Raw genomic sequence first — 22059 nt, forward strand, 5'->3', positions numbered from 1 at the left:
CCCGACTAGCCACAGCATCTCCAACCCTTCCCACCCTTGATGATCCTGCAAATCTCATTGATTTCCAACGTCTCCATAAAACTCCAGTGACTTCATCTGACCCAATACTGATTAATTGATTAACAGCAAAAAGACCCTGATGCTGGGAAAGGTTGAATGTAGGAGGAGAAGGGGACGACAGAGGATGAGATGGCTGGATGGCATCACCAACTCAATGGACGTGAGTTTGAGTAAGCTCCGGGAGTTGGTGATGGACAAGGGAGGCCTGGAGTGCTGCAGTCCATGGGGTTGCAAAGAGTCGGACATGACTGAGTGATTGAACTGAATTGAACAGCTCCACATTTTCCACCAAACTCCTATATGTTTCCACAACCTCACTCACTCCTCCAACACCCACCAAAATTTGATTGATCCCTGCAATACTCTAGGTGTCCCAGTAATCCACTGGTAATCCAAAATTTCTTCCTGATCCCAACAGCTCCCTAATAGTCAGTGTCCCTCCCTTCCTGCTCCCATCACAGATCTTAAATGAAACTGACAATCTTACTTCAAACCCCACTCCTCTCCTGTGTCATTTTAGAGGCAGCACTGCCATTCCTTCCAGTCACCAGGCTGCAGATTTCGGTGTTTCCCTAGACTTCTGCCATTTCTCTTCACTCCCTGATTACAATCCCCAAGTCTTTTGCATTCTGTCACCTGAATTCCTCTATTCCAGTCCATTCCTCTTTGCAGCCTCGGTCGAAACTCCTCTCCTGCTTGGACTCTCCCTGTATCAGCCTTGTCTCTGCTCTCCCAGACCCATGTCTCCCCTATCTACACTCCACTTGGGATCTAGAGAGGTCTTTTTAAAGCATAAATACGATCAGGCCCGGCCCACCGCTGTTCAAAGCCCATCCATGGCCTCCCTAGGGCTCTCAGGACAGAGTTCAACCCTGGGTAATCTGTTCCTGCAAACTTTCCAGCCTTATCTGTTGCCACTGACTCCTCACACCATGTCTCAAAAATGAGGTTTGAGCATCTACCCCAACACATCACACTCGCTCTTGATCTTGGATCTTTTCACACCCTGTTCCCTCTGCTTGGAATGCCTTCCTACTCTGTTCTTGGCCGTTTATGAGCCAGAGCTCAGCAGCTCTGTCAGTGCTCTGGGCTCCCCCTTCTGGGTTGTCATTCCCTGAGGAAGGCATCTGTCTCTCCTGTAGAGTATCCAGCCCTGGGAGAATAAATCTTGGGTCACTTGGTCGCTGCTGTGTCCCCAGCACAGGGCTGGCCTGACCAGGGGCGGCACTTCAAGAGTTGTTTGATGGCCAGATGAATGAATAAATGAACAGATGGGAGAGACTATGCCAGGCAATGTCTGGGTTCACAGCAAAGTGCTATAGTCCTGACTCTGAGGTCCTGTCAACAGACGTGGTGAACAAATGATTGAGTGACTCACCCAAATGCCTTGGGGAAATTTTATTTAGAGCAGCTGTCTTCCTCTTCTACCCCTGTCCTTTAGGGTCAGAAAGCAAACCTACTATGAAAAAAAAAAAAAATCAACCTATAAGTCTGTATAAGGGAAAACCTGCTGGCTACCTGCTTGAGGAGGGGGCTAGGGGGCCTCAGTCATCCTGGTCCTCATCCTCATCTTCCTCTTCGTCTTCTTCCTCTTCCTCCGCAGCCGCCAGGGCCTGCTCCTGGGCAGCCTTCAGGGCCTGCTCCTCCTCCACCGTGGGGTCGCTCATCTCTATAGTGTCCGGGCCGCTGGGGTACTCGTGCTGAATGGGGGCTGGCAGGGATGGGTTGAAGTTCTCAGGACTGTACTTGTGACCCCAGCCGATGTAGATGTTCTCAAATTTCCTGGAGGGGTGGAGAGGTGCTGGCAAGTCCTCCCTCAAAGACCCCAGCCTGGACTTTTGTTAAAGGTGGGACCCAATTTAGGCACAGCATGCTGCAGAGTTGTGGGCAGTAGAGTGCAATGTGCCCACCAGGTTTCCCTGTTCGACTGTTCTTTCACTATTTCCTGGGCATCTTCCTAACTGCCAGATTGTGTCCAGAGCTGCAATGTCTAACAGCACACATAGCTGGTGAGCACCTGAAACGGGGCTGGCCAGACGGAGGAACTGAATTTTGAATTTTATTTAATTTTCAGATTTCACTTGTGGTTTCTTCTTTGACCTGTTGATTGTTCAGGATTATGCTGTTTAATTCCTACATACTTATGAATTTCCCAAATTTCCTTTTTTAAGAGATATTTTGTTGTTGTTGTGGACTAATTTTTTTTTTTAATCTTGATTTAATTTGTTACAATATTGCTCCTATTTTATGTTTTGGTTTTTTTGTCTTCAAGGCCTGTGGGATCTTAGCCTCCCGAAGGGATCAAACCTGCACCCCCTCTATTGGAAGCTCAGTGTCTTAACCACTGTGCCACCTCAGATTTGCTTCTTTAATTGATTTCTAATTTTATTCCAGTGTGGTAAGAGAAGATATTTTATATGATTAATCTTTCTAAATTTATCATTTGGTCTATCCTGGGGAATGTTCCATATGCACTTGAAAAGAATGTGTGTTCTGCTGTTGTTGGATGGTGTGGATTTTATTTAATTTTAATTAATCTAAATTATAAAACCAATACTTCATTTATTGGAAGACATCCAAATATGTCTGGGACAACCTGGGCACGTAAATCTACTTTTTCAACTGTAAATGTTGTGAAATCTGGATACAGGTCAAGTATTTCTGATGAAAATTTAGTACCTAAGGGACTTCCCTGGCAATCCAGTGGTTAAGACTCTGCATTTCCAATGCAGTGGGGTGTGGGTTTGATCTCTGGTTGGGGAACTAAGATCCCACTGGTCGCAAGGTGTGGAAAAAAAAATGCAGCACTCGAATTGAGATCTACTAAAGGTGTAACCTTCACTCCAGATTTTGAAGACAGTATGAACAAAATACAAAGTAGCTCATTAACAATTTTTACATTATTGATTTCATGTTGTAATAAGAATATTTAGGATATTTGGAGTTGAATACATTATTAAATGAATTTTGCCTGTCTATTTTTATTTCTTGAATGTGGCTACTAGAAAATTTTAAATGACATATGTGGCTCATATTTTATATACATTGGCCAGCACTGGTCTAACTGTGGGAGCCTAGCAGTGAACAAATTAGACAAGAATTAGAATTGCTGGCAGAAACCAAAGCAATATTGTAAAGCGATTATCCTTCAATTAAAAACAAATCAATGTTAAAAAAAGCAAAAGAATTAGAATTGCTGCCATGGTGCCTACATTCTAGAGGGAGGAGACTAATAATAAACAAGGATGTAATTGGTTGGGTCAATGGCACCCCACTCCGGTACTCTTGCCTGGAAAATCCTATGGATGGAGGAGCCTGCTGGCTGCAGTCCATGGGGTTGCGAAGAGTCGGACACGACTGAGCGACTTCCCTTTCACTTTTCCCTTTCATGCATTGGAGAAGGAAATGGCAACCCACTCCAGTGTCCTTGCCTGGAGAATCCCAGGGACGGGGGAGCCTGGTGGGCTGCCGTCTATGGGGTCGCACAGAGTCGGACACAACTGAAGCGACTTAGCAGCAGCAGCAGCAGCCCCACCAACTCACCTCTCCCCAGATTTTTAATGGGTGAAACAAAGAGGAGTAAGTGGGAGAAAGGGGAAGAGACTGAGAGACAGGGAGAGAGCCAGAGAGTTTGCCCTGGGGAGCAGTTTGGATTTGACCTTATTTTCACAGCCTTGCTGTCCCCTCGAGAATCCTTTTCCTCCAGATCGCTTTGTCGGAGGCTTCAAAAATCACTGCTTCCTTGGAAACCCTTGACCTCTGCCAGCCCTGGTTCCTGGGGTCCAGGAACCAGCACCTCACTCAGGAGGCTGCACTTGCTAGGAAGGCAGAGTCTTGGGCTCCAACCCAGACCTAGGGGACCAGAAACTGCGCTTTAACCAGAGCCCCTGGTGAGTCCTAGCCCCTCGAAGTTTAGGAAGCTCCAGTCTAGAATGTCCTCCTGGGGAGCCCCCTGGAGGTCCAGTGGATAGGACACAGTGCTTTCACTGCCAGGACCTGGTTCAGTCCCTAGTCAGGGAACTAAGATCCTGCAAGTCTCTCGGCCAAAATAAATGAATAAGTCTGATTTGAATTGTTAAAAAAAAAAAAGAAGAAGAAGAAGGGGAATGTCCCCTAGTTACTTTTCTCTTTCCCTCAAAGGTTTCAGATCAAGGTTGCTTTTCCCAGGAATCCTTCCTTGATCCCTAGACATGACAGTTGCGAGCTGTCATCTGTCCCTCCACTTTCCCTAGTGGTACTTCTCTCCATTTGGAACTAGATATTTGACTGGGGTGGGGATGGGGGTGAGGGAGGGTGAGGCTCCATGTGCCGTTGGCAGCTATGCCTCCTCTGCCTGCTCCCAGATTCATATCTGCTTTTTCAACAAAGTGCTTGGGGCCCAGCATACAGCTGGCAAACAGTGACATTCCAGAGTCTTTTATAAAGAACAAAGTGGGGATAGACGGATGCCTGATTGGGTGGTGGATGGGAGGGTGGATGATGGGTGGTTGGGGACTCGGGGGTGGAGGATGGGTGGGTGAGACCAAGTTTGGATCTTTTGCTTTCAGAGGAATGTTGGCAAATCAGGGTGTGGCCAGAGGGGCATTGGTAAAAGCGAGTATGTCTCTTCCACGCTTCTGGAGGCGAAAAAGAAATTGCGAAGAATGTGGATAAATTATAAAGATTACATCAAATCCCACCTTTCCTTGTGAATCCCAGTAGCGGATCCCGTGCAGGTTCATCATTGAGACGGAAAAGGAAAAGCTATGAAAAGTCGTCGTGCCATCTGGTGGACAGCGCTGGTAAGTGCATGCCCGGGGAGCAGAAAAGCTGGAGAGAGGCGGAGGGACCGCCTGGAGTGTGTAACTGAGGTGAGAGGATATGGAAGTGATTTTGGCTTGCAGATCTTTTGGAAATGACCGGTGAGGGAATCCTGGTGGGGAAGATTTCTGCCCATAGAGAGAAGACCCTCCAGGAGACTTAGGGAAGCAGTTAGCTTCCCCAGAGATGAGACTCTGTCCCTCTAATGGCCACCCCAAAGGGGACATCTGAGTGCTCTCTGGCTCCATGCCTCATACAGCACGGAACCCTGGGCCAGGGGGGTCAGATATCCAGGTTTGAATCCTGCAGGTGCTGTGTGACCCTGAGTCAATTCCTTTCCCATTCTGATCCTCCATTCTGTCATCCCAGAGGCTCACACCCTCTTGGTTTGGGATTTCTTGGTCTGGGATTTTAATCCTCGTGGGACTCCTGGATTCTGAGTGAAGACATTAGCCCCTAGGGGCTTCCTTAAGGGAGCCTATCCGATCTTTGCCCACCCTAGTGGGTTGCCCCAGCACGTCAGACTCTGAGGAAGTTGTAGGAGCGCCCTCTGCTGGGGAAAACTAGAAGAAGACCTACTTGCCACTGGCGTAGGCATAGGCCCCTGGCCAGAGATTGGAGCGCACGACAGCCACGGAATACTGCGGGCTGAGAGTGCAGGACAGGCGGGCGGTCCACGGTGCCATGTGCATGATTTCTGTAGGGGAGCAGAGAGCACCAGGGAGGTCAGAGACTGGCTTGCAGCCCCCTGCCCCGCTGCAATGCACAGCCCCCGAGAAGGGAAGGCGGCGAGAAGGATGGGAGGGAGCAAAGAGGGAGGAAGCGGAAGGGCATGAAGGGAACTGTGGGAACCAACAGCTCTGGCTTCCGTGTTTGAACCCTGGCTCTGACCACTCTTTCTGTGTGGCCCGAGGAAGCCACTCCACCTCTCTGAGCCTCAGTGATCACACCCAGGCAATGGAGACACTTATCTCACCTCCTGTGCGGAGTGGCATGAGTCCCGAGGGCCCCTGACAGGGGTGCCGCTGTGATTCCCCTTCTACGTTGGCCATCAGTTTGAACCAGGGCTCAGAGGACGGCCTACAGGCTCCAGACTCATGGAAATCTGCGTTCACATCCTCACTCTGCTCACCCACTCTCAGCCTCTCCTCCTTCCTCCCATCAGTTACCTGAGGTCCCAACCTCAGGAAATTCCTGTCCAGTCTTCCAATATCCAGCTCAAGTCCTGCCTCCTCTGGGGAGGCCGCCCTAGCTCTCGCTCCCTTTTTCCAAGCCCACATGGGACTCAAAAGATCATGTGTCACCATCTGGGCCGTTGCATGGGCCAGATACGGCTCACAAGATGGACATGCTCTTATAACCCCATGGGCTGCCCATTTTATAGATGAGAATGTAACAGAGGCTCAGAGAACTGCTTCCCCTCCCTTTCTCCCAGCCTCCACTGGCCTGTGTGTGGGGCTGTTACCTGCGTCTTCTGAGAGGGGGGTCAGCAGCGGGGGCCCGACCTCCTGCTCCACTTCCTCTACTCCTTCATCTGCCTTCTCTTCCTCCTCCCCCAACTCCTCCTCCTCTTCTGTCTTCTGCAAAGGGTTCACCCAAGTGCAGCGGCCCTGCAGGTGGGGAGGAGGAGGTCAGCTGGTAGCCCCAGGGAACAGCCCAGGCTCTGTTCCCTGGGAAGTGGTGAAGGGCCAGGCAGGATGCTGGGGCCCAGTCCTATTCCCAGGGACCCAGGTGTGGGTAAAGGTCAGGGTGAGTTGCACAGGCAGGAGGGCGGGGGAGAATGGGCCGAGAGAGCTGCTGCGGTGAGACGGGAACCCCTCCTCTCTCAGCCTCTGTGGGCTCCGTTTAGGGAGCCATCCATCCATTCATTTATTGTATATTTAAGGAGCACTTACTATATACATGCAGTGCTCCTGGTGCTGGAGTTACGTCCTTGAGAAAAAGAGACCCCCACATCTCTGCCCTTGTGGAGTTGACATTCAACAGCCCATATGGCACTCTGTTTGCTCATCTGTGAAATGGGGGTGTCATGGATGCCTCTCTCATTGGATTATTGTTGGGTTGAAGGAAGTACTGAAGAGTTAGTAAACGTCTGTTGAATGAATGAGTGAACCTAAGTGCAGACCATATAGCAGAACTCAGTTTCAGCAACTGAATGGGAATGGCCATTATAGCAATCTCAAAAGCGGTTATTCGGAGTCCATAATCAATGTTTATCGAATAAATGAATGAATAAGAAAGTTCCTAGCACACAAGGGATGCGTCCTTGAATGGACAAATAAATGTATGTAAAGTTTAGACAAACTAGGCATTCAGTAAATGCAGGTCCACCACCTCTTACCCACACTTTCAAAATTTGGAAAGCTTTGAAAACCAAGTTTTTTTCATGAGTCATTTGGCTGCAATCCTGACTGACAGATGAGAGGCTTTTCAGTGTTGCTGCAGAAAGTGACACCTTTAAAAATGGGCTGCAGCCCCAGTGCCTCCTTGACATGTTATGTAATATATGGTATGTGCACTGTGTCATCTTTTTATTTTTGTGTATTTTTAAAGTACTCTTATTTTTATAAGTACTTTTTTTGCCATACCACTTGTCTTGTCAGATCTTAGTTCCCTGACCAGGGATCAAACCCTGGCCCCCAGAAGCCTGGAGTCAGCAAGAATACTGGAGTGGGTTGCCATTTCCTCCTCCAGAGGATCTTCCCCACGCAGGGATCAAACCCAGGTTTCCTGCATTGCAGGCAGATTCTTCACCGCTGAGTGACCGGGGAAAGCCCCTCCTAACCACTGGACCACCAGGGAATTCCAATATCACCATTTTTAAATCTGAAAAATTCAGGATTCCAAGAGGCATCTGGTCCCAAAGGTTTCTGACTGGGGACTGTCAACCAATATCTGTTGAATGAATGGATGGATGGATGCATGGAGGACTATTATGGAGCACAGATGCCTCGCTGCCAGCAGGTGCTTGGCATAGCTAGTTCCGGGGTCACACCTGGTCCTACACCCCACCCCACCCCCGCCCCGGCCTGGGCGGCTGGAGCCCCGCCCTCACCTGCGGCAGGATGTGCTGCGTGTGGTGCACCCAGTTGGCCATGGAATCCACCAGCTCGAGGACCGGGATGCCCTCAAAATCGGGGTTCTCCTCGTAGGAGTCGCGCCCGGCTCCACCTTCCTCCTCTTCGTCGCCCTCCTCCTCGCCAAACTGGTAGAAGCCGAGGGGACTGATGTGCGTGGCGGCCGAGATGCGGGCGATCTGGGCCCGCAGGTAGTTGGCCTCGTTGCCCGGGAAGGGCGGGTAGCTGATGACTGGCGCGTCCAGGTAACCCGTGAAGAACTTCCTGATCTTGCGGGCCTGCACGATCTGGATCGGTGTGACGTGGGGCAGCCGCATCCACGGCCTGCCCGGCTCGTTGCACACGAAATACAGGTACCTGTTGGTGCCGGTTCGGCTGTCTTCCTTGGGGATGACGGGCGGCGGCTTCCACGTGGGCTTGGGGATGACATCCGTGGCCTTATCCTCGTCCTCGTCGCCCTCCTCCTCTCCGTGCGCCTCCATCCCCTCGCCGCCCTCCGTCATCTCCTCCACCTCCTCCTCCTCCGCCTCCTCTTCGCCCTCCCGGAATTCCACCTCGGCCACCAGGTAGCTGCGACTGAGCCCCAGGATCTTGCCCCAGAAGCGGCAGGTGTGGATGGGCTGCTGCTCCACCAGCTGCTTCAGGGCCATGAAGACGCGGAAACTCTCATCGGAGCTCAGGCCCACGCCGGCCTGCTCGAAGTAGAAGGCCTTCTCCATTATGTTTGGCACCGCGGTCTCAGCCTGCAGCGGGGTAGGGGGCGGATGGCAGAGGGAACCAGGTTGAAGCCCTGCTCCCCATGCTGACTCTCCTAGAGTCCAGAGACTTAAACTACTAGGTAATCCAGTTGCTCAAGCAACCATTTCTGGCCACTGATGGAGGGGTATGTGTGCCAAGGAACTATGATGCTTACTTAAATTGTACCTGCGTGAGTACTCAGTTGCTCAGTTGTGTCTGACTCTTTTGAAACCCCCATGGACTGTAGCCCGCCAGGCTCCTCTGTCCATGGGATTCTCCAAGCAAAATACTGGAGTGGGGTTGACATTTCCTCCTCCAGGTGATCTCTCCAAGCCAGGGATCCAACCTGCATTTCCTGCACTGGCAGGCAGATTCTTTACCACTGAGCCACCTGGGAAGCCCTTAAATTGTATAGTTGATGTAAAAGATTTGGGGACAAATGTATTGCATTTTTTTTCTTAAAGTTGTATAGTGCATTTCCATTTTCTTTAAAGCTCCATTTGTGAGCTCAGTGTTATTAATAAAAGGAACAAGTACTGCATTTGCTTTCTGTGAACACTAGACTGGTTCCTTATTCACAAATATCAGAAGTCCCTCTCCACAGGGGGATTATACATTCCCACCCCCACCCCTGTGCATTAGGAGCGGTCATGTCACTTGCTCTGACCACTTGAAATGGGAGTGAAAGGGACACAGGTCACACCCAGGCAGGAGCAATAAGAACCCGTGTGGGGTTTGTTATGCCTTGTTTTTCCTGCTCTGCAACTGTGGGAGCCTGAGTCACGGCGGCATCTCCATCACCGTTCATCTCAAATGGCTGATGAGCCGAGCCTCCTAGCCCAGCCTGGATGGGTAGGAAGTGTGAGCGAGAAATAAACTGTGTGACGTTAAGCCGCTGTTTGTTATCTCAGCTTGACATGGCACACCCTGACTAATACTCTATAGGAGGAACACCATGATTTTGAAAGTGATTCTGGCAGTTTCCTGCAATCTAAAACACAGGGCAAAAGCTTCTTTGCCTAATCGACATTTACACCAGCAGCTCGGTGGGACAGAGTCAAAACTGAATCCCCAGACTCACTGTGCTGCCGGCAGGGAAGCTAAGTGAATGAGCAAAGGAAACCCTCTTTGGAGTGTGTGCCTGGCCCATGAGCCAGTGGCCATCACCCTCTTTCTGGGAATGTCTTCCACCCACTTGGCAATGGAGTGGCCTCACCAACCATGATCAGATTATGTCACCCTGCCCTCTGGTCACTGTTGATTGGAGCAAGTGAGGACAAAATGGCAGTTCAGGCTCTCCTTTCTGTCCCTCTGCAATTTGTAACTGGGTGGAGAGAAACTACAGCTGGTGCCCTCCAGCTTAGAAATGACTTCTGTGGGTTGGCTGGGTTTGAACCCGGGTTGGTCTGGCTCCAGAGGCCATAGTCTTAGCCCCTACTCTGTAACTCTTCTATTAACTGTGGAAGCTTCCTCTTTCTTTCTCCCAGTTTCCAGAAAGATCCTATCTATGACCTGAAGGAAAAGATTTCCTACTGGCAACTGGATGGAATTTAAAAAATTAGGAGCAGAGGGGAATCTCTGAATGCCAGCTTGGCCTAGGGTCCAGCTACATTCCTGCCCTTGGGTTTGTTGGGTTCAGTCCACCAAATCAGGACCATTCTCAACCCCCTTCTCCATTGCTTGCTTTCTCCAGACTGGAGAAGTGGAGAAGTTCCACAGTCACTTTCCCAGCCTCCCTTGCAGCCAGGGATGGTCATGTGACCCCATCTGGCCAATAAGATGCAAGCAGATATTTTCTGAGGGGCTCCTGATTGACTGACTGATTTACTGGACCATGCTGCCCAGCTTGTGGGATATTAGTTTCCCAACCAGAGATTGAACCAGCACCCTCAGCAGTGAAAGGGCCAAGTCCTAACCGCTAGACTGCTGGGGAATTCCCTTGCTTTCTGGATTTTTAAAAAAAGGGAGTCAGTGGGTGGGGGGGAGTTTATTGGTGGCCTAGTGCTTAGGACTCAACACTTTCACTGTTGTGGCCTGGGTTCAGTCCCTGGGCAGGGAATGAATATCCCACAAGCCGCATGGCTCAACAGAAAAAAAAAAGGTGGGGGGCATACTGAGAAGAGCTCCCCACTCCCCTTTCAGGGCACTGGTGTGGAAATATGATGTCTGAGGCTGTAGTAGTCATTGTTCAAACATAAAGTGATAAACTCAAGGTACCAAGCGTCAACATGATGATAACCCAACAGAAGGGAGGGAAGCGCTGGGCCTCTCCATGATCTCATGGAAATGCTGCCCCAACTGTACCCACTCTCAGCCCAGTGAAGCAATGAAATGTTCTGCTGCACTGCTTGGACCAAGTCCCTGCAGCCCAAAGTGAGCTTTACTGACTGCCTTGGTCAGAGATAGGGTTTACGCCCAAATTCTTATGATCCTGAAAGGTGCTTTCTTGGTTTGGATGGAGTAAGGGCAAGGGATGAGGGGGAGAGAGGGGGAGAAGATAGCCCTCAGTATCCCTTCTCTGGGGAGCCACCTTGCCAGCCACAGACTGCTTGCACCTGACTGTTGTGTGTGAGAAAAACTATCTTGTCTAAGCCACTCGTCTTCATTTCTGTGACATCTATTTCCTGTCTTAAAGTGAGCTCTGTTGACAAACAAGTACAAGAATAATACTAAAGTTTCTTTAAAACTATAAACGTGAGACTAGTGAGGAACTTTTCAAAACAGAGGTGCCGTGATGGGGAGCCAGATCTGCTATGCAGCGATTGTAAACAACAAGCAGGAGAGTCCCAGAACAGAAAACCATCTACAGAGCAAGGCGCAAAGCAGGGACTCCAGAAACAGACTGGAGTCCACACGGGTGTAAGCGAAGGGTAGGGGTGGCATTTTCAAAGCGGGGAAAGGACAGTTTTCCCATAAATGCTGTTGGGGATCATAAAAGAAACAGAAATTCTTTCCATTTGAAAGAAATAGAAAATGAGAGGAATGAGAGCCCCTCATACAGAAAAAATAAATACAAAGTGCTGAGTAACAAATTCGATTTTCTTCCTAGAATCATGCACAGGCCACAGATACCCGCACTAATTTTGCCCTTTTACAAACCTCATATTAAAAACTCCAGCTCCAAAAGCAATCATCAAAAATACAGCGACCAAAGAAACCCCGCCTCCAAGTTCTAAGGGGTGGGGCCTCTAGTGACTTGGCTTCGAAGAGGGCAGAGCCTCCCTCAGGATTATACTTCAGGGGGCGGAGCCGAGGGTGGAGCCTCCAAAGGCACAGCGTTCTAAGGAGGCGGGGCCATCAGGGACTGGCGATAGATGGGGTGCGACCTGGAGGAGTCGGGGAGGAAGAGTGCAGTTCTAAGGCGATGCGGCCTCCTTAGAGACTTCGAGACTGCTGATCTAACATTTAAAACCGTATTTTCAGGTAAAAACTGTTCGTGTCTAAGACTTGGATTCCCACCTGCGCTCTGCTCACCCAAGGGCTCATTCATTCCTTGGTCAGATGGTCGTTCCCGGTTCTCTCAGCATCTCACCCCATTGTGGCCAGAACCCTAGAATTTCAGAAGCATGAGACGTGAGCACAGACCAACAGCATCTGCAGAGATGGCCGAGATGATAGCCCAGGCTTTGGAGGACACAGCCCTGCTGAGAGAGTCAGTTCCTAGGCAGGTTGATAAGGAGTCTAGGGGTCCCCAAGGAGAGAGGGGTCTGGAATTCTCAAGGAGGAAGAAAGGACAAACTTTTTTTCTTTCTCCACATTCCTTAGGATTATATAACAATAATGTATCCTGCCTAAGGACAGTCTTTGGATTCAACCTTCTGTTATCTTAAAATGTTAATTATGGGAGTAGACCTGGTCTTTACATGGATGTATCTTGCCTGAGGACAGTGTTATCTTAAAATGTAAATTATGGGAGTAGGACTGATGAGGTCTTTACAACCTCCAGATATTCTTTGGATTATATAACTTCATTGTTAATACTAGCAAGCAGGTACCCTTTCTGCCCCCTTCTGATGCCTATGTCAGAAGCTTTTTCTATCTCCTTTATACTTTAATAAAACTTTATTACACAAAAGCTCTGAGCAATCAAGCCTCGTCTCTGGCCCCGGATTGAATTCTTCTCCTCCGGGGGCCAAGAATCCCGGTGTATTCGCGTGATTCAACAACAATCTTTCACTGCCTTCTTCGTCCTGGCTTTTCTAGTTTTGAGCCCTCTAAGTCCTCCCTCCATGAATAGGAATAATAAATGGCACTTGCCTTAAGGTTGCTTCAGGCATGAAATGAGCCTACACTCCTAAGCCTAGGAGATGTCACAATTATCGTAAACAGAGAATTCTCAACAAATGTTTCTTTATATTTCTTTCTTTTTGGCTGCACCACAGGGCTTGTGGGATCTTAGTTCCCTGACCAGGAAAGGAACTTGTGCCCCCTGCATTGGAAGAGTGAGGTCTTAACCACTGGACCACAAGGGAAAGTGAAAGTGAAGTCGCTCAGTCGTGTCCGACTCTTTGCGACCCCATGGATGTAGTCTATCAGGCTTCTCCATCCATGGGATTTTCCAGGCAAGAGTGCCAGAGAGGATTGCCATTTCCTTCTCCAAGGGAAATCCACAAGGGAAGTCCCCCCAAAATGTTTCTTAAACCAGTGAAAGAACATTTCAGCCAAATTTTAAGCCATCGTCCAATGCTATATCCAATGCAGGAGACACCATCCAATGCAGGAGACGCAGGTTCAGTCCAGGGGTTGGGAAGAGCCCCTGGAGAAGGAAATGGCAACCCACTCCAGTACTCTTGCTGGGAAAATACCATGGACAGAGGGGCCCGGCGGGCTACAGTCCATAGGGTGACAAAGAGTCAGACACGACTGAGCAACTGAACACAATGCTGGAAAGAAAATCATGGAATTAAATATTCCGAGGATAGTAGAATGTTCATGAGTCGTGGGTGGAAGACTTGTTAGCAGGTCTCAATTTGCAAAAGAGGAAACTGAGTCTAGGGGATAGAAGACACCTTCAGTGTTGAAAAACTCCAGAAGGTAGCAGGTTTCACAGAAAATATCCACAAAGCAGTTATTTTGCAGAAAGGAGGAAAGGATGGCAGGAGAAACCAGCCTCTACCTCCATGTGGCACTGGAGTCAGGTTTCTACAACTTTCCCTCTGCTTCAAACCTTCTGGTGGTGCCCCAGTGGCCTCGGGAGAAAGCCTAAACCCCTTAGCCTGGAGTTCAAGGCCCTCAGTGGCTGGTCCCACCACTCCGGCTCTTTCTGCCACTCACGCCTCCCCACTGGCTCGCTCACCGTCTCCTCCTCCATCTCCTGCTCTCCCTCGCCACTGCTGCTCCGGCCGAACAATGCCTTCTGCCTCTCGGCCATCTCGTAAGTGGGCTGCATCTCCGGGTCGTCCCGAAGCGTATCCAACTTGGGGTGGAACCATTCCCACTGAGTGGTGCGGTTCAGCGACTCCAGGAGGAACAAGGGGTCCTCCGGCCTCTGGTTCAGGATCTTGGTCAGCAGGTTCGCCAGGTGCTCATACCTGCCTCAGGGAGAGGGGAGTAGGAGGTGGGGGACACTGATCACTCAGCTTGCTGAGCTCGCTGTTGTGTATGTGGCCCTGTCCCTGGCACTAGGGACACCATAGATAACAGAAAAGGTCCCTGCCCTGATGGACCTGACAGTCTGGCGATAGAGACAGATATTAACCAAATGGGCAAAATATACAAAAGTGTGTAATTATAGGGAGGTAAACAAAGCAGGGAATGGGGACTGGGAATGCTAGGGATAGGAAATGGTTTGCAGTTTTAAATAGGGAGGCCAGGGGGAGCCTCACTAAGGTGACCTTTAAGCTGAGATCTGAATGATCTTATTCACTGAGGGGGCGTACTGTGCAAATATTAGAAGGAAGAGTGTTGCAGTTGCAGGGAACAGCATACGCATAGGTCCTGAGACATTTCATGAGTCTAACATAATCTTGATATCAGAACTCAGGGAAAGTAGGAGAAAGGGAAAGTCCATGCCAGTCTCATTTAGAACTACATATGCTGAAATCCTAAGCGAGTGGTACCTGGCATTCTTAAAAGGATGTTGTTGTTGCTGTTTAGTTGCTCAGTCCTGTCCGAATCTTTGCAACCCTATGGAAAGCCTGTAGGGCGCCAGGCTCCTCTGTCTCCATGGGATTATCTAGTCAAGAATACTGTGGGATTATTCAAACAGTTCCGGAAGTCCTAGCTACAGCAATCAGAGAAGAAAAAGAAATAAAAATAATCCACGTTGGAAAAGAAGAAGTAAAGATCTCCCTGTTTGCAGATGACATGATACTGTACATAGAAAACCCCAAAGATAGTATCAGAAAATTACTAGAGCTAATCAGTGAATTTAGCAAAGTTGCAGGATACAAAATCAATACACAGAAATCACTTGCATTCCTATATACTAACAATGAAAAATCAGAAAGAGAAATTAAGCAATCAATCCCATTCACCACTGCAACAAAAAGAATTAAATATCTAGGAATAAATTTGCCTAAGGAGACAAAAGAACTGAACACAGAAAATTATAAGACACTAATAAAGAAAGGCAATGCCAAAGATTGCTCAAACTACTGCACAATTGCACTCATCTCACACGCTAGTAAAGTAATGCTCAAAATTCTCCAAGCCAGGCTTCAACAATACGTGAACTGTGAACTTCCAGATGTTCAAGCTGGTTTTAGAAAAGGCAGAGGAACCAGAGATCAAATTGCCAACATCCGCTGGATCACTGAAAAAACAAGAGTGTTCCAGAAAAAACATCGATTTCTGCTTTATTGACTATGCCAAAGCCTTTGACTGTGTGGATCACAATAAACTGTGGAAAATTCTGAAAGAGATGGGAATACCAGACCACCTGACCTGCCTCTTGAGAAACCTGTATGCAGGTCAGGAAGCAACAGTTAGAACTGGACATGGAACAACAGACTGGTTCCAAATAGGAGAAGAAGTACCTCAAGGCTGTATATTGTCACCCTGCTTATTTAATTTCTATGCAGAGTACATCATGAGAAATGCTGGGCTGGAAGAAGCACAAGCTGGAATCAAGATTGCCAGGAGAAATATCAATAACCTCAGATATGCAGATGACACCACCCTTATGGCAGAAAGTGAAGAGGGACTAAAAAGCCTCTTGATGAAAGTGAAAGAGGAGAGTGAAAAAGTTGGCTTAAAGCTCAACATTCAGAAAACTAAGATCATGGCATCTGGTCCCATCACTTCATGGGAAATAGATGGAGAAACAGTAGAAACAGTGACAGACTATTTTTTTGGGCTCCAAAAACACTGCAGATGGTGACTGCAGGCATGAAATTAAGACACTTACTCCTTGAAAGAAAAGTTATGACCAACCTAGACAGCATATTCAAAAGCAGAGACATTACTTTGTCAACAAAGGTCCGTCTAGTCAAGGCTATGGTTTTGCCAGTGGTCATGTATGGATGTGAGAGTTGGACTATAAAGAAAGCTGAGCGCTGAAGAATTGATGCTTTTGAACTGAGGTGTTGGAGAAGACTCTTGAGAGTCCCTTGGACTGCAAGGAGATCCAACCAGTCCATCCTAAAGGAAATCAGTCCTGAATATTCATTGGAAGGACTGATGTTGAAGCTGAAACTCCAATACTTTGGCTACCTGATGCAAAGAACTGACTCACTGGAAAAGACCCTGATGCTGGGAAAGATTGAGGTGGGAGGAGAAGGGGATAACAGAGGATGAGGTGGTTGGATGGCTTCACCGACACAATGGACATGAGTTTGAGTAAACCCTGGGAGTTGGTGATGGACAGGAGGCTTGGCATGCTGCAGCCCATGGGGTCACAAAGAGTCAGACATGACTGAGCGACTGAACTGAACTGAATGAAAGAAATCAAAAGGTGACATAAACAGAGGGGGAGATATTCCATGTTCCTGGGTAGGAAGAATCAATATTGTGAAAATGACTGTACTACCAAATGCAGTCTACAGATTCAATGCAATCCATGTCAAATTACCAAAGGCATTTTTCATAGAACTAGAACAAAAAATTTCACAATTCATATGGAAACACAAAGATCCCAAATAGCCAAAGCAGTCCTGAAAAAGAAGAATGGAGCTGGAGGAATCAACCTTCCTGACTTCAGATTATACTACAAAGCTACAGTCATCAAGACAGTATGGTACTGGCACAAAAACAGAACATAGACCAATCAAACAAGACAGAAAGTGCAGAAATAAACCCACGCACCGATGGGTACCTTATTTTTGACAAAGGAGGCAAGCACATACAATGGGGCAAAGACAGCCTCTTCAATAAATGGTGCTGGGAAAACTGGACAGCTGAATGTAAATGAATGAAATTAGAACACTTCCTAACACCATACACAAAGATAAACTCACAATGGATTCAAGACCTAAATGTACGACCAGAAACTATTAAACTCTTAGAGGAAAACATAGGCAGAACACTCGATGACATAAATCAAAGCAAGATCCTCTAGGACCCACCTCCTAGAGTAATGGAAATAAAAACAAAAGTAAACAGATGGGACCTGATTAAACTTAAAAATTTTTGCACAGCAAAGGAAACTATAAGCAAGGTGAAAAGACAACCCTCAGAATGGGAGAAAATAATAGCAAATGAAACAACTGACAAAGGATTAATTTCCAAAATATACAAGCGGTTCATACAACTCAATGCCAGAAAAAGAAACAGCCCAATTAAAAAGTGGGGGAAAGACTTAGACATTTCTCCAAAGAAGACATACAGATGGCTAACAAACACATGAAAATATGCTCAGTATTGCTCATTATTAGAGAAATGCAAATCAAAACTACAATGAGATATCATCTCATACTGGTCAGAATGGCCATCATCAAAAAGCCTACAAACAAATGCTGGAGCAGATGTGGAGAAAAGGGAACGCTCTTGCACTGTTGGTGGGAATGTAAATTGATATAGCCACTAAGATGGTATGGAGATTCCTTAAAAAAAACTAGGGATAAAACCCCATATGACCCAGCAATCCCACTTCTAGGCATATACCCTTAGAAAACTAAAATTAAAAAAGACACATGTATCCCATTGTTCATTGCTGCACTATTTACAATAGCTAGAACATGGAAGCAACCTAGCTTTCTATTGACAGATGAATGGATAAAGAAATTGTGGTACATATACATAATGGAATATTACTCAGCCATTAAAAATGAATGCATTTGAGTCCGTTCTGATGAGGTGGATGAACCTAGAATCTATTATACAGAGTGAAGTGAGTCAGAAAGAAAAAGTTAAATATCATATTCTAATGTGTATATACAGAATCTAGAAAAATGGTACTGAAGAATTTATTCATAGGACAGCAGTGGAGAAGCAGACACAGAGAAGAGGCTTATGGACATGGGGAGAGGGGAGGAGCAGGTGAGATGTATGGAAAAAGTAACATGGAAACTTACATTACCACATGTGAAATAGATAGCCAATGGGAATTTGCTATATGGCTCAGAAAACTCAAACAGGGGCTCTGTATCAATCTAGAGGGGTGGGATGGGGTGGGAGATGGGAGGGAGCTTCAAAAGGGAAGGGATATATGTACACCTATGGCTGATTCATGTTCAGGTTTGACAGAAAACAACAAAATTCTGTAAAGCAATTATCCTTCAATAAAAAATAAATTAAAAAAGAATACTGTGGGTTGCCATTTCCTTCTCCAGGGGATCTTCCCAACCCAGGGATGCAACCTGCATCTCCTACATTGGCAGGCAGATTCTTTACTATTGAGCCACCATGGAAGCCCCTAAAGGGTGGCACACCATGATTAAATAGGGCTAACAAGAATGCTAGACTGGACCTATATTAGAAAAATACAGAAAAAAATTAATTAATCACATTAACATGTTAAAAGAGATTATGGGAGATCACCTCAATAGGTGCAGAGAAACTAACATTCAGTATCCACTCATGATGTTTAAAAACCTAGGATACTAGGAATAGAATAATATTCTATAATCTCATAAAGAGGAGACATGCGTAAGCTGCAGCCCACACCAAATGTAATGGTGAAAGACTGAATAATTCTATGAGATTGGAAAGGTAGAAGCCTTCTTTTACCATTTCTATAAAATGCACTGGAGATCCCAGCCAATGAAATATGACATGAAAAAGAAAATGTAAAATTTTAGAAAGGAAGAAGCAAAACTACCATGGTTTGCAGATGACGTGATTGAGAATGGAGTGTAAAGACCTTGAGCTGAGGGTGTGCCTGGCATGTTGGAGGAATATTGAGGTCATTGTGGCTGGAGCAGAGTGAGGAAGACGGGTTGAGATAGGAAAAGGAGGCTGGAGAGTTAACAGTACCAGCATGACTTCCATTCACCTGAGTCAGGCACTATGCTGGGCCCTTGAAAGCAATGTTGAATTCTCACCACAGACACCTGAGAGAAAATTATGATCCTCACTTTCCGGATGAGGAAACTGAAGCTTAGAAAAGTTGAGGTCATGAGGTCACCCAGGGGTAGCACAGCCAGGATTGAAAACCAAGTTGGCTTAATTTCTGAGCCACTTGGTGGCTCAGACGGTAAAGAGTCTGTCTGCAATGCAGGAGACCCAAGTTCAATCCCTGGGTTGGGAAGATCCCCTGGAGAAGGAAATGGCAACCCACTCCAGTATTCTTGCCTGGAAAATCCCATGGACAGAGGAGCCTGGAGGGTGGCTACAGTTCATTGAGTCACAAACAGTCAGACATGACTGAGCAACTCCACTTTCACTTTCACTTTGCCTAATTTCAAATCATGTATGTCTAAGCCTCTTCAGTGTGCAACCATTTGGCAGCAGTGCTGGGTATGGTTGAGAGCCTTCATTGACTTGGGAAGGGCAAGAAGGAGAGAGAGCTTTTCAACAGGGGACTTGAGGGAACTCACTGGAGCTCACTCTAACCTACTGGTTAGAATTCAGGCTTTCATTGCTATGGCCCAGGCTCAATCCCCAGTCAGGGGACTGATATTCTGCAAGCCATGCGGCATGACCAAAAAGAAAGAAAGAGAAAAGACCCATTAAGGGACCTTGAAACTCCCAAGGGCTGGGTGCTGTTGGGGCAGAGCTGTGGGTTATTTATTTATTTTGAGGTTAATTTTGACTAGATTCTAGGATCTGAGGTAGGAGCTGACTAGAGATGACATTTGGAGAGGGAGGAGGGGTTGAATTACATAAGACCTTGAAGGCTGTTCTGAGAAGTAGGAACCTTCTTCTGAAGGCACTGGTGAGCCATGGCAGGCTCTGAGCGTGGGAGGAATGGGGGTCAGCTTTGTGCTTGAGCAAGACCTGCTACTCCTCCCAACTCTTTTCTCATTCTCCTGCTTCCTCCCTTGGTTCCAGTTACACCAGCCTCCTTGCTGTTCCTCAAACACAGCAAGCTCCCAAGCCTTTAAGCTCACTGTGGCCTCAGTTCAGTTCAGTTCAGTTCAGTTGCTCAGTCGTGTCCGACTCTTTGCGACCCCATGAATCGCAGCACGCCAGGCCTCCCTGTCCATCACCAACTCCCGGAGTTTACTCTGTGTCCTATGTCTGGACAATTCTTCCTCCAGTTTACCCACATGGTGCTCTCTCTCTCACCTCTTTCAGGTTCCTGATCAAATGTAACTTCCTCAGAGAGGCCTTCCCTGACCTCGTATGATTTAACATCCACTCCCATCCCCTTACTCTGCTCTATCGCTCACCTTAGCTGTTATCACCTTATACTTATTGTCCATTCCCCCACTAGAGTGTAAGCTTCATGAGGCTGTGATGGGGGCCTATGACTGCATCTACATGGCCTTGGCAAATGCCTTTCTCAGGCAGGAAATGTTAGTGGATAACAGGGCCTCAGGAGCCAAATCACTTGTGCTGAAATCCTGGATCTACCATAGCTAAGCTGTGTTATTTTGCACGTGGGACCTAATTCCTCTGTGTCTGTTTCCCTCCCTGGGTTAGGCAGTAACTAACTAAGTACTGGCTTAGACAGTAAAGAATTCGCCTGCGATGCGGGAGACCTGGGTTCAATCCCTGGATTGGGAAGATCCCCTGGAGAAGGGAATAGCTAGCTACTCCAATATTCTTGCCTAGAGAATTCCATAGACAGAGGAGCCTGGCAGGCTACAATCCATGGGGTCGTAAAGCCTCCAACTGGACTGAGCGACTTTCACTTTTCTTTCAAAATTGGAACAGTTGTGCTAAGCTCAGCCATGAGAACCAGCTGTTAACCTGTGAATTGCTGGCACAGTCTGGTTAAGTAAATGCTAGCTAGTGTTGCTATTTATTCCCTAACTCTCAGTCTGAGTTAGATGCCCCCAGAGTGGTCGCTGGTTCTCAGTGAAGAGCAATCTCGTCTAGACGAGGAGGTGGGGCCTTGGCTGAGGTCTCTCCCTGCCTGGGTCCCTCCCTCGCCCCACTTCCAGGGCCCTCTCTCACAGGCTGAGGTCGCTGTTGACGCTGGTCTGCAGCAGGTAGGCCTTGGCGTTCTGCACGGCCAGCTCGCGAGGTTCTGGCTCGGGCAACTCCATATTGAAGGACATGAAACCCAGCTCAGAGGGCGAGAACTGAAGAGTGGGGTCATCCCTCATGTAGGGCCCATGCTGGGTACCCTGGCTGAATGGCAGGTCTTCTCTCTGGTACATGGTGAACTGGCCCGGGAGGTCTGCCGGCGACCCCTGGTAGGCAGACTCCAGTTGCTGGAATAGGTTGCCTTCACCCTGCTGTAGCTGGGGCAGCATTAGGCTGGCGTTGTGGCTGGCCTGGAGCCTGCCCTCGCTCAGGTAAGCTTGGGGCTGCACCTCTGCGGAAAAGCCTGGGTTCACATAAGGGTCCTCGGCCTGGAAAACCAGGTTCTCGTTTGGGGTCAGGCTGGCCCTCTGTGGCCAGCCACGGAGGTTGCTCTGATTCGACAGCACCTCCTGACTGCCGCGCAGGATCTGGGGGTCAAGCGGTATCTGCTGCAGCTCCTCGGGGACCAGGGGCCTGGTGCGTTCCCGACTGCGCCGCCGCTCGGAGACCTGTGAGTTTCTACTGCTGGAGGTCGGCTGAGAAGGGGGCTCGGGGTCAGGTGGAGGGTCCCCCATAGTTCAAAGGGATCGCAGACTTCCAGGAAGAAGGCTTGCAGATAGGCAGGCCAGATCAGTCGCCCGTTTTGTGTGCACCCAGCAGCCGCTGGGCTAGCTGCGCCGGTTGCTAGGGACGGAGGGGGAGGGCCGTTACCAGGACAGGGCACGCGGGGATGCGCGACCAAGAAGCGGCTTTTCGCGCAGGCGCAGCCCCATGCCAGAGGGGCTTGCAGTCTTCCCCGGCGGGTTGGAGGGCCTCCTGGGCACGCCCACCAGCCTCTGCACAATCCCACAGCTGACACGGAGGCAGGCAT

The 22059-nt window shown here is 48.3% G+C and overlaps 1 protein-coding gene across 3 annotated transcripts; it reads right to left on the minus strand.

Annotated features, from left to right (window-relative positions):
• Positions 1 to 153: 153 nt before the first annotated feature.
• On the minus strand, positions 154 to 21994 carry RSPH6A (radial spoke head 6 homolog A). Of its 3 annotated transcripts, none has more exons than XM_070771302.1 (6): positions 21117 to 21994; positions 13972 to 14206; positions 7916 to 8680; positions 6326 to 6470; positions 5440 to 5557; positions 157 to 1771 (listed from the first exon to the last, which is right to left on the minus strand). In XM_070771302.1, exons 1-6 carry the CDS (start codon positions 21761 to 21763, stop codon positions 1627 to 1629), a joined length of 2055 nt encoding a protein of 684 aa, XP_070627403.1. In that variant the 5' UTR covers positions 21764 to 21994; the 3' UTR covers positions 157 to 1626. The 3 variants fall into 3 exon arrangements, with proteins under 3 accessions (XP_070627404.1, XP_070627403.1, XP_019834195.2); XM_019978636.2 differs by having other exon boundaries at positions 163 to 1842; XM_070771303.1 differs by lacking the exon at positions 5440 to 5557 and having other exon boundaries at positions 154 to 1842.
• Positions 21995 to 22059: the final 65 nt, after the last annotated feature.

This window comes from Bos indicus, chromosome 18 (assembly GCF_029378745.1).
Source record: "Bos indicus isolate NIAB-ARS_2022 breed Sahiwal x Tharparkar chromosome 18, NIAB-ARS_B.indTharparkar_mat_pri_1.0, whole genome shotgun sequence".
Taxonomy (NCBI): Eukaryota; Metazoa; Chordata; class Mammalia; order Artiodactyla; family Bovidae; genus Bos; species Bos indicus.

Bases quoted from the DNA above. Each gene is read 5' to 3' on its own strand.
- RSPH6A (XM_019978636.2), bottom strand. From the start codon at position 21,763: ATGGGGGACCCTCCACCTGACCCCGAGCCCCCTTCTCAGCCGACCTCC. The intron at 6,471-7,915 runs GTGAGGGCGGGG...CCCCACCTGCAG, and splicing joins CGCAGCACATCCTGCCGCAG to GGCCGCTGCACTTGGGTGAA. The intron at 1,843-5,439 runs GTAGGTCTTCTT...CCACCCCTCCAG, and splicing joins TATGCCTACGCCAGTGGCAA to GAAATTTGAGAACATCTACA.